The sequence below is a fragment of the Zingiber officinale genome, chromosome 11B, assembly GCF_018446385.1.
Source record: "Zingiber officinale cultivar Zhangliang chromosome 11B, Zo_v1.1, whole genome shotgun sequence".
Taxonomy (NCBI): Eukaryota; Viridiplantae; Streptophyta; class Magnoliopsida; order Zingiberales; family Zingiberaceae; genus Zingiber; species Zingiber officinale.
Window position 1 is genome coordinate 78,168,407 of NC_056007.1, and position 14,253 is coordinate 78,182,659.

The window sequence follows — 14,253 nt, forward strand, 5'->3', positions numbered from 1 at the left end:
TCGTCTCGGAGGATATTGAATATATACTTCAGGAAGTACATCAAGGCTTCTGCGGAAGTCATCCGGGCGACCACTCATTAGCCCGGAAGATCCTTCTAGCCGGATATTTTTAGCCCACACTTCAAGAAGATGCTGCTTGGACAGTAGCCACTTTGCTTGTCGTGCCAAAAATATCATAATATCCTGCATCGACCGACTGAGAAGATGAAGACGTCCATGGTTTCTTTCCTGTTCGACCAATGGGGCATGGACATCATTGGACTGTTTCAAATGGTGACCGCTCAGCGAAGATTCCTGCTAGTCGCCGTAGATTATTTTTTAAATTGGGTGGAAGCCAAGCCGTTAGCAAAGATAACCCAGCAGATGGTCATCAAGTTCATCTGGTATAACATCTTGTGCTAGTTCGGTATCCCCTGTCGGCTCGTCTCAGAACGGGAGGTAATTCTCCGATCGGAGGCTCAAAGAGTGGTGTGAAGGATATGGTATTCAGCAAGCCTTCACCTCAGTGGCTTACTCCCAGAGCAACGGCTAAGTGGAAGTCACCAATCGGGAGATCCTCAGAGGTCTACGAGCTCGGCTCGACCATGCAGGAGGCAGTTGGGTCGACGAGCTCCCTAGCGTCCTGTGGACCCTTTGCACGACCAAAAGGAGGTGACCTGTGTAACACCATTTCATCTGGTAAACGGTGGTGAAGCGTTAGTCCCGGTGGAAGTCGGAGTAGAATTTAATCGGGTGCAGCTCTATGATGAGGGGAATGCCGAGTGAAGACTTATGAAGCTCGATTTGGTGGACGAGGTGCAGGATAAGGCTGTCATTCGACTGATGGCATACTGGTAGTGGATGAAGCAGAACTATAATTAGAGAGTGATCCCGAGGTCCTTCCAAGTCTGCGATCTGGTGTGGAAGAGAATAAAGATGATTGATGATGTCACCAAACTCGAAGCCCCATGGGTGGAACCCTACAAGGTCGTGCAGAAGTTTCGCTCGGGAGCCTACTATCTAGAGGACGAAGACGGAAGATAGCTCGAGCGGCTGTGGAGCACGAACTATCTCCAACCCTATAGGGTTGGGTGAGAGGTGCGTGAATAAATATAAATGTACCTGTATAAGTGCATGTATGGATTTTGGATGTAGGATAAATATGAATAAAATCACAAGTGTTCCAGATTCTTGAGTCAATTGACTAAGTTAAAAGTCAAGCGATGACTATAAACCCTAGTCTTCATCGACGGTCGAACGACGACCTTAAACCCTCGTCTACGTCAGCAGTCGAGCACCGACCTTAAACCCTCGTCTGCGTCAGCGGTCGAGCGGCGACCTTAAACCGTCGTCTACGTCAGTGGTCGAGCGGTGACCTTAACACTCATCTACGTGAGCAGTCAAGTGGTGAACTTAAACCCTCGTCTACGTCAGCGGTCAAGCGACGACCTTAAACCCTCATCTATGTCAGCGGTCGAGCGGTGACCTTAAACTCGTGCTTACACATTTCAACCATTGAGCGGCAACATTAAAGCTTAGTCTTCGTCAATAGTCGAATGGTGACTTTAAACCCTAGGCTACAACGAAAAACGACTGATTGACTGCTCTAAAGCTAAGCCTACTACGAATAAAGATGATCGACAAGTATAACGTCGTTGATCGATAGTCCATGGAGCCACACTTAAGAAATTTTCTATAGAAATAGTAAGTGGTTTGTAGTCCTACTTGAGTAGAGTGGGGATCAATGCATAAAGGGAAAAGCACGCCGAATGGGTGATCTTCCATTAACACTTAGAATTTTTGCAAGGAGCAATACAAAATGAGACAAGATTCACGAAAGTGGGTTCAATCGAGGTAATCTAGCACATTGTCGGGCAATGACTCATTCATCTTGTCCCTGCTGATGACCTTGTTGTCAGAGAAGTCAGGATATAGCCACCGCCCTTCAGTTGGTCAAGTGTCCCATTGATGCCAAGGTTGAAGAGACGGAGCGCCTAGTCGGTGAGCTGGTCATTGAAGGCGTTCGAGTGGAGGTAATCCCGCTTCATGAGCTCGAACTAACTGGACTCATCACCCTGATAAACCTTGACGGTCGTTCGGGATGCTTCCAGGTCCACCTTCAACTATCCAGCTCCTCATCCTTTGTGGCAAGCTGGGTCTTCACGGCGGAGCACTCAGCCGTGAAGACCCTTCCCCTCGGCATTCATGGACGCCTCCGCCTCCTTCAGATTCTGAGCCAACACTCGAAACTTTTTTTTCTTGATTTCTAAATCCTCGATAGCTCAGAGCTTCCTGGTGTTGGCCGAGTGGATCTTTGCTTCGAAGGAGGTGACCTGCTTATTGAGCCTTGCCAGTTGCGTTGCCTGCTCTACACTCTTTCCCTTCTCTACCTCCAGTAGGTCGACCTTTAATCGGGCCACTTCGGCGCTCGTCTCCTCCAAGCGCGTTTGTAAAGCAGATGATTAGCCACTCAGAGCGTACAACTGTTGAACTTCGTGCTTTAAATAGATGAGCCTGTGGCACATGTCCACTCTCTACCCAGAACCGCGACAACAGGAAAAGTGTAAGCGCTGAACGGATAAAAAGTAAATGCAAAAATAGCATACATACCCTAGTGGGTATCTGGGTGTAACTCTTGGCGAGCTCCCCCGAAAAGATGATCGTCGCACGGGCCCGGGCATCAAACCATATCTGTGTGAGCGACCCTTGGATCCTTATCTGGTGCTCGGGGGTGAGGGATATCGGGTCGTCCAAGCTACGAAACTCGTCAGTTAATAAATGAATAATCACCATTATTTGCCTCTGGCTGCTCGGGTCAGAGAGGTCTGAAGTCGCCGTGCCCGAAGACTAGGATGTCGAAACTGGTCGAATGTGGGACACTTGGGCCACCAACAAAGATGGTGGCATGAAGGCGATCGGCGGCTCACATTGCCCCCTGAGGCAACACGGACAACGAGGGTGTCTGATCAGATGATATGGAAGCTGGAAGCTCTGTGACTCCCTGCTCGAGAGGAGGAATGGAGGTCTCGTCCCACTCGGAGGAGGGTCGAGAGATGGCCGGTGTTGGGGTCTGCAAGGGAAAAGTTGCAAAATAAAAGGACGCTTCCACGCAGCGTCTCTTGCGCTGTCTCAGGGGTTCGCCAGAAGTAGCTCACTTTGAAGTGACCGCGATCGGAACCATCGACAGACATTCAGCGGAAGGTCTACTATAGCTGCCGCTCCACTAGCAACCATCTGGCTGGCTCCCCCTCCGCTCCCTAGCACTTGAGTTCCCTCCTCGTTGCCGAGCGGATCCTCGTGGGAGCCGACCGGCTGCAGGCCATGGCTCTCCAGCTTGGCCACGACTGTAGCGTTGATCTCTGCATTCGCGAGCTTGCACTTGCTGCCCAGATGTGCTCGTAACATGATTCGAGCTGTACAAAAGGAGGAAAAATCAGTTAGATTCAAAGATTGGGAGAAGAAAGAGTATACCTAGGCTAGACAGAAGCTTCGTACGGATCGGGCTCAAGCCGAACACATAGAGGACACCCTCCAACAACAACTTATGAATGTGGTAGTTCTGATCGGCCAAGCTTGAAGTTGCCTGGAGATAGTTTGATCAGCTTTTGTACTTCCTGAGCTCCGGTGGGTTCGTCACTTTTAGCTGCCAGCTGGTCAAAAAATCTGGCCGCTCGGGAAAGTGAACGAAGAAGTAGTGGTCTCTCCAATGTTTATTGAAGGATGACATTTTATCAAACAAGACCAAGCCCACTCGGGCTTGGAATAGAAAGGTCCCCAACTCAGATAATTTTGGATAATAAAAGTAATGAAAGAGCCGAGAAGTCAAAGGGATGTCATGCAAGCAGAACAAAATTAGAACCCCGCACAGCAGCCTAAAGGAGTTCGGGACTAACTGATTGAGAGAAATATGAAAATACTTGTAAATTGTGGAGAAGAACGAATGGATACGGAACCGCAGACCGGTGGTGAACTGATCTTTAAAGAAACATAAAAAACCTGGTGGTAGTTCATGGGGTCGGTCAAAAGCAGAAGGAAGGGCAATTTGGTAGCCAGGGGGAATTCATAAGCGGATTTCAAACTCTCAGCATCGTCGCCATTGAACTTGGACTCGGTAGAAGTATACCAGAGTCTAGGGATAGGGACGGGGGGTTGCAAGGAACTGGCCATCAAAAATAGACTCGACGAAGAATAATGAATAGATTCGAACAAGAAAAGAGAGGAAGCTTACAGGAAAGATCGCTGGAGAAGAAGAGAATGTGAATCGTCATGGAGGAGTTCAAAGATGAAGGCACACGAAATGAAGAAGACGATGACGGACGCGAGGTTTATAAACCTCGTAGCTGATTGATCTGAAACATCTGATCCAGGGTTGTAAAAAATTAGGAGAAGATCCAGCCATTGAATTCGAAAAGGCATCTATCGCGTAACCAGCGGATATCCGTCTGTCATGTCAAACATGCAACGACAGAAAGTGAGACACGTGACATTCAGCTAGCGGAAGACATTAATGAGGCTTAATTAAAAAGTATAGACGCGTGCTTAACCATAATGATAAGAGATTTGCACGGTCTTCAAGAAATCTGGATGACGTCAGGGCGCTCGTTTGAGGAGGCGCAAAGAAAGGAGAAAATTCTCCAAGTGTTGTTGCTCATCGTCCTGACAGGGCACAGACAAGGGGTTATGACACAATCGAATGATCGAGGCACAATCTACTTTAAAAGGCGTGGTGCGAGCGGCAGTCATAGACCTAGCCTGACAATGCGAAGCCGAACGACGAAGACGTGGAAGTCATCGAAGACTCTGCTGGTCCAGTTAGTCGGACTTGCAATCTCCTTCGACTAGACTTGAAGGGGACGCTTGTGATGCGGTAATATAGGGAGGCCCACTTGGCACGGGGTCAACTTCCAAGGTGGAGGTCAAAGTCAAGGTGGTCAACGCCCAGGTGTCAAAGGGCCGAACGGAGGACAATTACAATGGCTGATTGGGTTAGTCAGGGCCCGACCGGCGGGAGACATATTCGAGCAGACCACCCGTCCAGCTCAGGATGATACATAAGACAATCGACGCTCAATACGGAGTAGCAGGACGTCGAGGGTGACCAGATAGCTTATCCAAATAGGGGAGGGCATGTTACTGCATAATCATCGCACGGAAGAGCAACTGAGGTCGATAGAGTGGAGGGCTCCCGACTAAGCGGCTACCCTGCTTGGCCAAGCAACGGGACCTGGCCGTGGACAGAGCGGAGTCCCGGCCAAGTGGATACCCCACTCAGCCAAGCAACGGGACCACTGTAGTATCTCTCGATATCCTTTTGGGAGGTAGTGCTTCTGACACGAGGCATGGTCGACAGACAGATCGTACGATGGAAGCTTCTACTATCTTGTCAAGGATTTGCATGCCCTATTAAGGTATGATGTCAGAAGTACTTTTCTGACAAGTCCTTTCATAGGATATATTGGAGAGGTTGTCCATGCCTTGAGAAGTGTGCACATCGCCCACCAGGGCTCTATATAATAGGGGGTCCATCACTGGCGGAGATACGCGTTATTACTGTTTGGTGTTAGTTCTACTGTTACTCCACATCTTCTCCAGTTCCAGTGACTAACTTGAGCGTCAGAGGACCAATGTTGGGGACCCCTTCCCTGGCTCGGCACTGATGTTACTTGTTTTATAGAGTGGAGCGAGGTCTACAGTCCGTCAATGAAGCAGCCACATCCCATGTGTCGCGTAGCTCCTTGTGGGTGGAGAAACCTCACCACAACTCGCACGAGACAACACTAGATCACTTGAGCACTTGGGGACTCTAATTAGGGTTAACTACTACTAATTTCGTCAACGATGCCCAAACACCCCAAGTTCTATTAAATAGAGCTCGGGAGGAAAACACCAAGCTATTTTCCCGCCACCAGTCGATTGGTAAAAACACCAGTCGGCTAGTTCTAAGTAGAATTTAACCATTATAGGTCAATGGCTCGATACTAGTCGACTGATGAAAATACCAGTCGACTAATCCACATGAGTTGAGCGAACAGAGTTATTCTGTTCACTACTAGTCGACTGATAAAAATACCAGTCGACTGCTACAATAACTGCTGTAGTAAAACCCTAAACCTAGGATTTACCCTGAGTACAATCTCCCATACACTCGTCCTTGCCCGCACAACCTAAACCTAGCCTTCTAGCCTCCTCCATCAGCCTCACGTTCCTCGAATCTCTCCACATTCTTCATGCCTTGCCTTTTGGAGCTTCCATCGGTTTTGTTATTGTTGTTGGATCTTACTTTACCAAGAGATCGCGCATCTAGAACTTCATCTATTATCAAGTTACACTTGGACTTACGTTGCCAAGACTACATGCTTGGACTTACACCGCTAAGACTCACCCTTGGACTTTTTTCCTTTGCCAAGATCACACTTGGACTTTCCTTGTTGTACTTGCATCCTGCACACTTACAATGCATATCAAATACAACAATAAATATAACTTAAACCTTTGCCCAAACATCAAAACTTAGGGTACTTAGATTACTTCAACACTCATCCCTAGGCCAATACGGAGGAGGTAAATCATGGGTGGATACTAGCCATTAGTACTGGTGGCCAAGGCATAGAGGAAGATATGCTCAGACGTGTCGGGTTTCAACTCCAAGACCTCATGTATCAACATCTCATACTTTAATCACTGTACACCCCGAGGGGATAAAAAAGTGAGACTTTCTTGTCATTATAGAGGGTGATCATCATTTCCTATTAAGCAAATTATATATATATATATATATATATATAACAAAAATAATAAACAAATATGAATAAAATAAATATTAAATTATAACTTACATATTGCTCTTGTGCAAGTACACTCATCCCCCTGACTTCCTCTGTACAATAATTTAGATGTCATGCCTCAATTGCATCATGCCTAGGGATGCAAACAAATCGAGCTGGCTCGCGAGCTTTTTGAGCCGACTCAAAAATTATTCGATTCGTATTCGAATTTATCGAATTCGAGCCGAACTCGAACATGTTCGATTTTTTTTCAAGCTGAACTCGAGCCCAAATTATATTGTTTGAGTCACTCGCAAGCCTTAATATTTATTAATATAAGTTAAATATATATTAAATAAATAAATTTCGAGCATTTCGAATCTATTTTCAAGTAATAATTCAAATAGTTCGTGAACAAGTTCAAATATTTCGAACCGAACTCGAATCCGAGCCCTAATTCGAACCGAACTCGAACTAAACATTTTGAATTTTTTGAGCTTCAAATCGAGCTCGAACTCGAATATACCTATTTCGAGCTGAATCCGAGCCTTAAATTTTTCTGCATATTTAGCTCGATTCTATTCGTTTACACCCCTAATCATGTCCCTTGCAATTTATTTAAAAAAATTACATCATGTCATTAGTAAAAAAACATAAAAATAAATATTTATATAAAATCAAACATATAATTATAAAATTAATTCAACTTTAACTTGCATCTTCCATGTGTTGAACTAAAGGTCTAGAGTCGTCGTGATAATTAAACAAAAGCTTTGCATGATTTTTTTACTTTTTTAGAAATTTTATTTAAAAATACAACTAGTAATTAGTAACTAATATGATAAAATTAAGATTGTAATAAAATAAATCACCTTAAACTCACTCCCAATAATTTCATTAAAAAATTTTATGCTTCTTATGATGATAAATTATCCAACTAACTAGAAATTTTTGATATTTTTTATGTCATTCGCTTACTTGAGTAGAATAGGAGTTCCTCATCAACTTCAAAAGATGTTTTCTACATTATCACCACCATGAAACTCAAACACAAACTGATTAAACAATAATAATTAGTTCTATAATTTATTTAAAAAGAAATTATGACAAATAACTTAACTTTAAAAGTATTACTTGAATGCACTAAAAGTTGAATTCTATCTGATTTTGGGACTTTCTTACAACTTTTGTATGTAAATGGTAAGAAACTATACACCAATAATCTAAGTTCAGTAGTAAATATATTAGTTGTCTACCATAAATTGATTTAAATGTCATCATACTTTTCCTTCCCCCTTGTCTCATTTGCTATATAATGCACATGTGAAAGCCCCTAGATGACTGGGATGATGCACATACATGACGATTTGTAAAAAAAAAGGTAAAAAAAATATCAATTCTTGGACTAGTTAAAATAATATATAAATATTAAATATTTAATCAAATTTAATTCAAGTGTAAACATACCTTGTAATAAATATGTTGAAATCATAGTTGATGAATTTGGATGATCATAGAGGGAGGAATAACTAATATGGTAGTGTGTTGATTGTCAAAGTTCAACATCAATAGGAATATAGGTTTGCTCAGCTGATATGATTAAATTAGTTTATAAGTGAAGTGGTTCGGGTGACATTGTATTTAAAAAAAGACTTAGTAGATTATTAATTTAAAAAAAAAACTAAAAAATAGTAGATAGGTATAAACATATATACTCAACATTGTAGCCCTGATCCGAAAGCTATGAAGGTGGTTGACTGGGAATGTAGCTCCACTGTTGACCAAAGGAAGACTCCGCGATGTCTTGCGTAACACAAAGAGTGTTAGTATTAGGTTAGGGAGGGGGTCTCCCGTATTGACCTTCCGACGCTCAAGTCAGTGATCAAGTTGTGGAAAGGAATAGTGAAAAGACTGTAGCAAAGTGTGTGTAGAAAAATATAGCATCGCATACCTCTGCTTGTAGATGGGGACCCTCATTTTTATAGTGTCACTATTGTGTTTATGCATGCATTCTAAAGCACTCCTAAGAAAGGGCATGCTATAAAGTGACTTTAACACCTTTTCTGAAATGAGCCCGCAAATCTGTTTGACAATATGGAAACTTCAAAAGCTCGATCTGTTTGCAGGATATCCTCTGTCCTTTGTGGCACAAACTTCCAAAAGAGAGTACGAAGCCGTTGGGCCATGAGATGCATAATTGGTTCACACCGCCATCACTCAGGAGGACTGCCCGCTTGGGCTCGTGGAACGTGATGAGTGACTCGGTCTTCACTCGACTTTTTCGTTTGACTCAAGAGTGTGATATGTCCAATCGACCGATTGGAAGGCTCGGTTAGCTGGGTAATCATTGCTTATTGCACCCTGATACCCTAAGGCCCGATCGATCATCCAAGGTTTGATCAACCGCTCGAGAGTTGATCATCTATATGATCCATTCGGGTATGTCCCTGTCTCAATTGATTACTCTGAAGGTTTATCGTTCCTTAATTTTGACTATCTCATCAGTAGCTCTTCCCAGTCATGACCTGTCTTTTGAGGGTGCATCTTTATCACGTATCAAATCTCATGTGTGCACTCCACATTGTAGCCACGTGGGCTTGAGTAACATGCATCATTTGGCTCCTTGCTCAAGCAAGGAGCCACAGCCTCTTGCTTGAGCAATAGGCCAAGGGTATGACACTCTGCTGGATGAACCACGTAGCGTCAAACATAAAAGACATATGGTATAATGTTGGTCGAGTCACGTCGACTTGAGCATGCAAAAGATAATAGTGACAAATATTGACTAATCTACATGCATGGACACATTGTGTCCAAATCGATCTTCTATGAGTAGTAGCGTCATTTCATTCCCATTGTCCAACGGTATGTGCTATATCAACATTTAAAAACCACGAACTTGAATGTCTCTCTAATTCTTTATCGTTGGAAATTAAATTTAATTTTTTTAATAGAGAGAAAATTATTGATAGAATATTATGAGATAAGATGGTAATTTTTTATAATAATGAGAGTTTTTGATAGTATAGAGAAAAAAAAAATGAGGTGGTAATTGTTGATAAGGATAAGAGTTCATATGGATAGAATATGATGAGGTAATAAAAGAAAAAGTGTCTAGATTCATTATATTTGAGATTAGTATTTATCCAATAAATTTATAAAATGTAACTTTTCCAATCAATAAAAGCAAGTTGAATTCATAATTTTTTATTCTCCTCTTCTATGTAGAATGTATTTTTCTCATAATTCTTTTTCCAACCGTTACTATGTAAGTCATATTCATTAATGCGGTCCAAATCTGCCTTCTCCTACTCTAAGTCCTTCCAGTTTGGTCATATCATATCATTTAGTTCAAATCTACACTAGTAGAGCTAATTCAGTGAGTTTGCGACAGACTTTGATCACTAACAGCCAACCTATCCTCTAGGGGACTCCCAATCCATGACCTCGAGTTTGCTTCCATTGTGCCCTATTGTCTCTGTGCAGCAACACCTGTGACTTGCCACACTATGAACACCGTTGAGTGGGGCCCGGCATTGCCGACTTAGCCCCTCTGATACTTAAGTTAGCAAAGTAATGAATAAGAAAGTGTCTCCTTCAATTAGAGGACTTGGACTATAAAGAAAGGCCTTCCATAGGGGAAGGGCTTTGACAAGCTGTGTGTTGAGGTGTTGTCTGCTGGGGAAGGGAAGGGCTTTAGCAAGCTATGAAGTAGAGTTGTGAAGTAGAGTATCTTCGCTGGAGGAAGGGTTTTGCAGTCTATGGAGCAGAGTGTCTCCATTGGATAGACTTTTAATTTAATTGTAGTTTGTAGAGTAGTGTGTCTTCCGTTGGAGGAAGGACTTTATGAAATAACCTATTACCCCATAACATAAAGAATCACATTTGCTTATGACTTTATGGAAAAGTTGTATCATATATGAACACCAATCCAACAGCATATTGTTCAAAACAAAACAAATAGCTTCATGGACTCCTTACACCATAAGCAAGCAATTAATCTTCCATCGCAACTAAAAAAAACAAAACCAGAGGCCCAAATTTATTATAGGCTCTTACGGACCCGGACAGTGCACTGTGCATTCTATCTCATCTCCTTGCTACTCCAACTCCTCGACTCCTAACAGATCCGTGGTAGCATCATTCGCACCTGCAACATTTATATCATGAGTCCGCGAACACAACAAAATATGACAAAATGAGAATGACAAAATGAGAACAATAATTAAGAACTATGATGCATGAATTTACTGAACAGAACATCAATGTGACATGCATCTACATTAAAGTAAGTTTGGACATATTTAGTAAGAAAATATCATATTGCTAAGGTGGTGACAGCATAGTCATTTTTGTTTATCTTTAGCCATTCTACATTATCTTTTCTTTCGAGCAATGATATACTCAAGGAAAAACTTAAGGATAGACACATAAAGTCATGACCCATCAAGAAAAAATTCAAGGATAGACACATAAAGTCATGACCCATCATTTCACTTTTTATGGGCCCCATCACTTTATGTGTCTATTCTTGAACTTTTCCTTGAATTTTTTTGTTTGCGCATATCATTTTTCTTTTCTTTCATGTTTGGAAGGGTCATCTCCGAAGTTCATCCTAGGACACCCATCTCATATTGTCACCCCCTATGCCATATTCATCTATTTCCCTTTTCGGTAAAACAAACAAAATAGTACTCAATCATAGCATACACACAAGCAAACATGCGTAGTTCATATATCATTATTCATAAGGAAATAATTTTAGAACCTTAAGTAATACTTTAGAAATCTGGGTACCTTAATCGTGGTGATAAAAGAACCTCAATCCAATCCCACTAGTTACTATTTCAACAATTCTACTCCAGTATGAATGCTAAATAGGAAAAATAAGCCCATCCTCTTTAGACAACTCACCCCTCACACCTGCTCCCGATTCACACCCAATGACTTCGCCAAAACTAACACGTCAAATAAAACTAAACACACCATCGTATTCACCCAAGACACAAAACCATTACAGGAGCATGTATTCAACACAAAGCAAGCTGAACATCACCATATCTAAAACAATTCCGACTGAAAATCAACTCAATTCCAGAACATAAAAGCAAGTCCAGTACTCCACCATCCCAAATCCGACCAACATGCAAAAACTCCTCTTAAGGAACAGTGCAACGAAACCCACTTCATTATCAAACTCCTAAAAACCATTCCCCAAATCAAAACTAATACATGTAGCAAAGCAATTTCAGAACCAAATCCCAAACAACCAATTCCTGCCACTGAATCGGAACTACTACGAGAAGCATGACAATCTTTCGGAAAACAAACTCCAACAACCAAATCCATATCATGGAATCGAAACTCATACAAGAAGCAAGCCAAATTTTTGGAAACTAAACACTAACAACTAAATCCATGCCACCGAATGAACACCCTTACAAGAAGCACAACAAATTTCAGAACCAGGCCTCAAACAACCACAATCATAACACAAGAACAATCGATCAAAACACTTGTGCCAAATAAAACAAGGACACTAGCCGAATCCTTTAGGTTAATCGAATCTATTAACTCCTACTTAATTGATGTTCTAAACAGGCTCCCCCAAAACCTTATAGGTTCATCGCCATCAATATGTCATATGAACACCGTTTAATCCTCTAAAATTTTCTAAAGACTTCTAATTATTCAATTGAAAAATTCCTTAATAAATGACTATTATTTTATATTTTATTTTATTATTATTATTATTTATAGTCATCGAATTACGTTCATCCTAGAAAATATCAAACTAACATAAAAATATTCAAATTCCTCATTTGAAAACATTTGATGCTAATAAAACCTTACACTTTAGCAGTCTGCAAAGTTGTAGAGAAGTGTCTTCCGCTAAAGGAAGGGCTTTGTAAGAGTAGTAGTAGGAGAAATGGAAGAAGAAGAAGAATGGCGTTTGATATGGTCAGATTGTTGATCACAATGAGTTGTTTGGTAAAGTGGCCAAGAGGGGAGAAGAGGGGTGTCCCCTTCAATTCATTTGCCTTTTATAACAAAAACAGCTTGGCTTTGCGTACACAACCAATCATGTCCATGCACCTCTCTACAATACGGGCAAGGGACCATTTCATGTATATAACAGTTGCCATTTCATGTAAGAGACATGATGCAGTTGTCACATCATGTTAGACGAATGATGCAGTTATCATTTCATTTCATGTCTAAGGCATGCTACAGTTAGCTGTTAGAGGCATTCTCTGGCATCTGGCTCTTACCATGCTGTAGATAGGTATAAGCCAGCCCTTAAGGTAAGGAAGGATAACAATCACTTCAGAATTCATAAGGACTTAGTTTGTGTCCACAATCCATAAGGACTTAGTTTGAGCCCACATTGCATCTTCCGGTCATATTTACTTACGGTCTGACATGGACTCGCACAGGCAGAATTTCCATCTTTTATCAATAATTCCTTTATATATCTTCCGAAGAACACTATGCATTGAACACTATGTTTTAAGATAAATACTCCATAAGATAATCCTAAGTTTTTTTTACTTTGATTTTTAAGTCCCATGGCCATTATCATCTATAAATAGATGGGTCTTACACGATATTAATCAAGCAATATAATCACTTGGCTGATCAAGTGAGTGATATCCGTAGCTTAACCATGTCTGTCCGTGCCATGCTCTCTGCTGTTGTCCTCCTCGGCCTCCTCCTGCCTTCCTCCATGGCCGTCCACGTTCTCTATGGAGGCGACACTCTGAACACCGGCCAATCCCTCACCGAAGGGTCATATACCTTCATCATGCAGTTCGACTGCAACCTGGTGCTGTACGACAACAGCAGGTCCGTGCCCGTGTGGGCCTCAGGAACCAACGGTCAAGGCAGCAACTGTGTCCTCCGCATGCAGAAAGACGGCAACCTCGTCATCTACGACGGCGGCAGCAAGGCAGTTTGGGCGAGCAACACCAGCGGCCATCTGGGCAACTTCGTCCTCATCCTGCAGCGAGACCGCAACGTCGTCATCTACGGCTGTCCTAGGTGGGCCACCAACACCAACACCGCCAATTCCGAAGGCGTCGTGATCGTCAAAAGCGGCCGGAATGATACTGGCCCCACTGATCCCGGCGACCGATGAACCCACGAACAGGAAGATCGCCACGGGGACCAATAATTAATTAATTAATTAACATGGCTTCACTACGTACCAAGCATGGATCACTTTTAAATAAAATGAACGAGAGGCGAGGCATAAATAATTATCTACGTGTGCTATAGCCCTCCCTCGTCTTTTACGTTGTACTTAAGTTTGGTGTGAGTCCATCACCTTAATTATGTCACTGCTTGGATAAAGTAACGGTGTGGTTGTGATTTTAAAATTTCTTAGACCTTGACGCAAAAGTGTGATTAAAATGTAAATACAGTTTTTCTCCGTTCGCGCCCTGAACCCACTGTCATATGCTAGATTATCATATGACAGCACAGATCGAATTCTTGTGAGAATAATTTT

The 14,253-nt window shown here is 42.2% G+C and overlaps 1 protein-coding gene across 1 annotated transcript; it reads left to right on the top strand.

Annotated features, from left to right (window-relative positions):
* The first annotated feature begins 13,410 nt into the window (after positions 1-13,410).
* Positions 13,411-13,881, top strand: LOC122033591 (mannose-specific lectin-like). Its single transcript, XM_042592653.1, has one exon. It carries the CDS (start codon positions 13,411-13,413, stop codon positions 13,879-13,881), a length of 471 nt encoding a protein of 156 aa, XP_042448587.1.
* Positions 13,882-14,253: the final 372 nt, after the last annotated feature.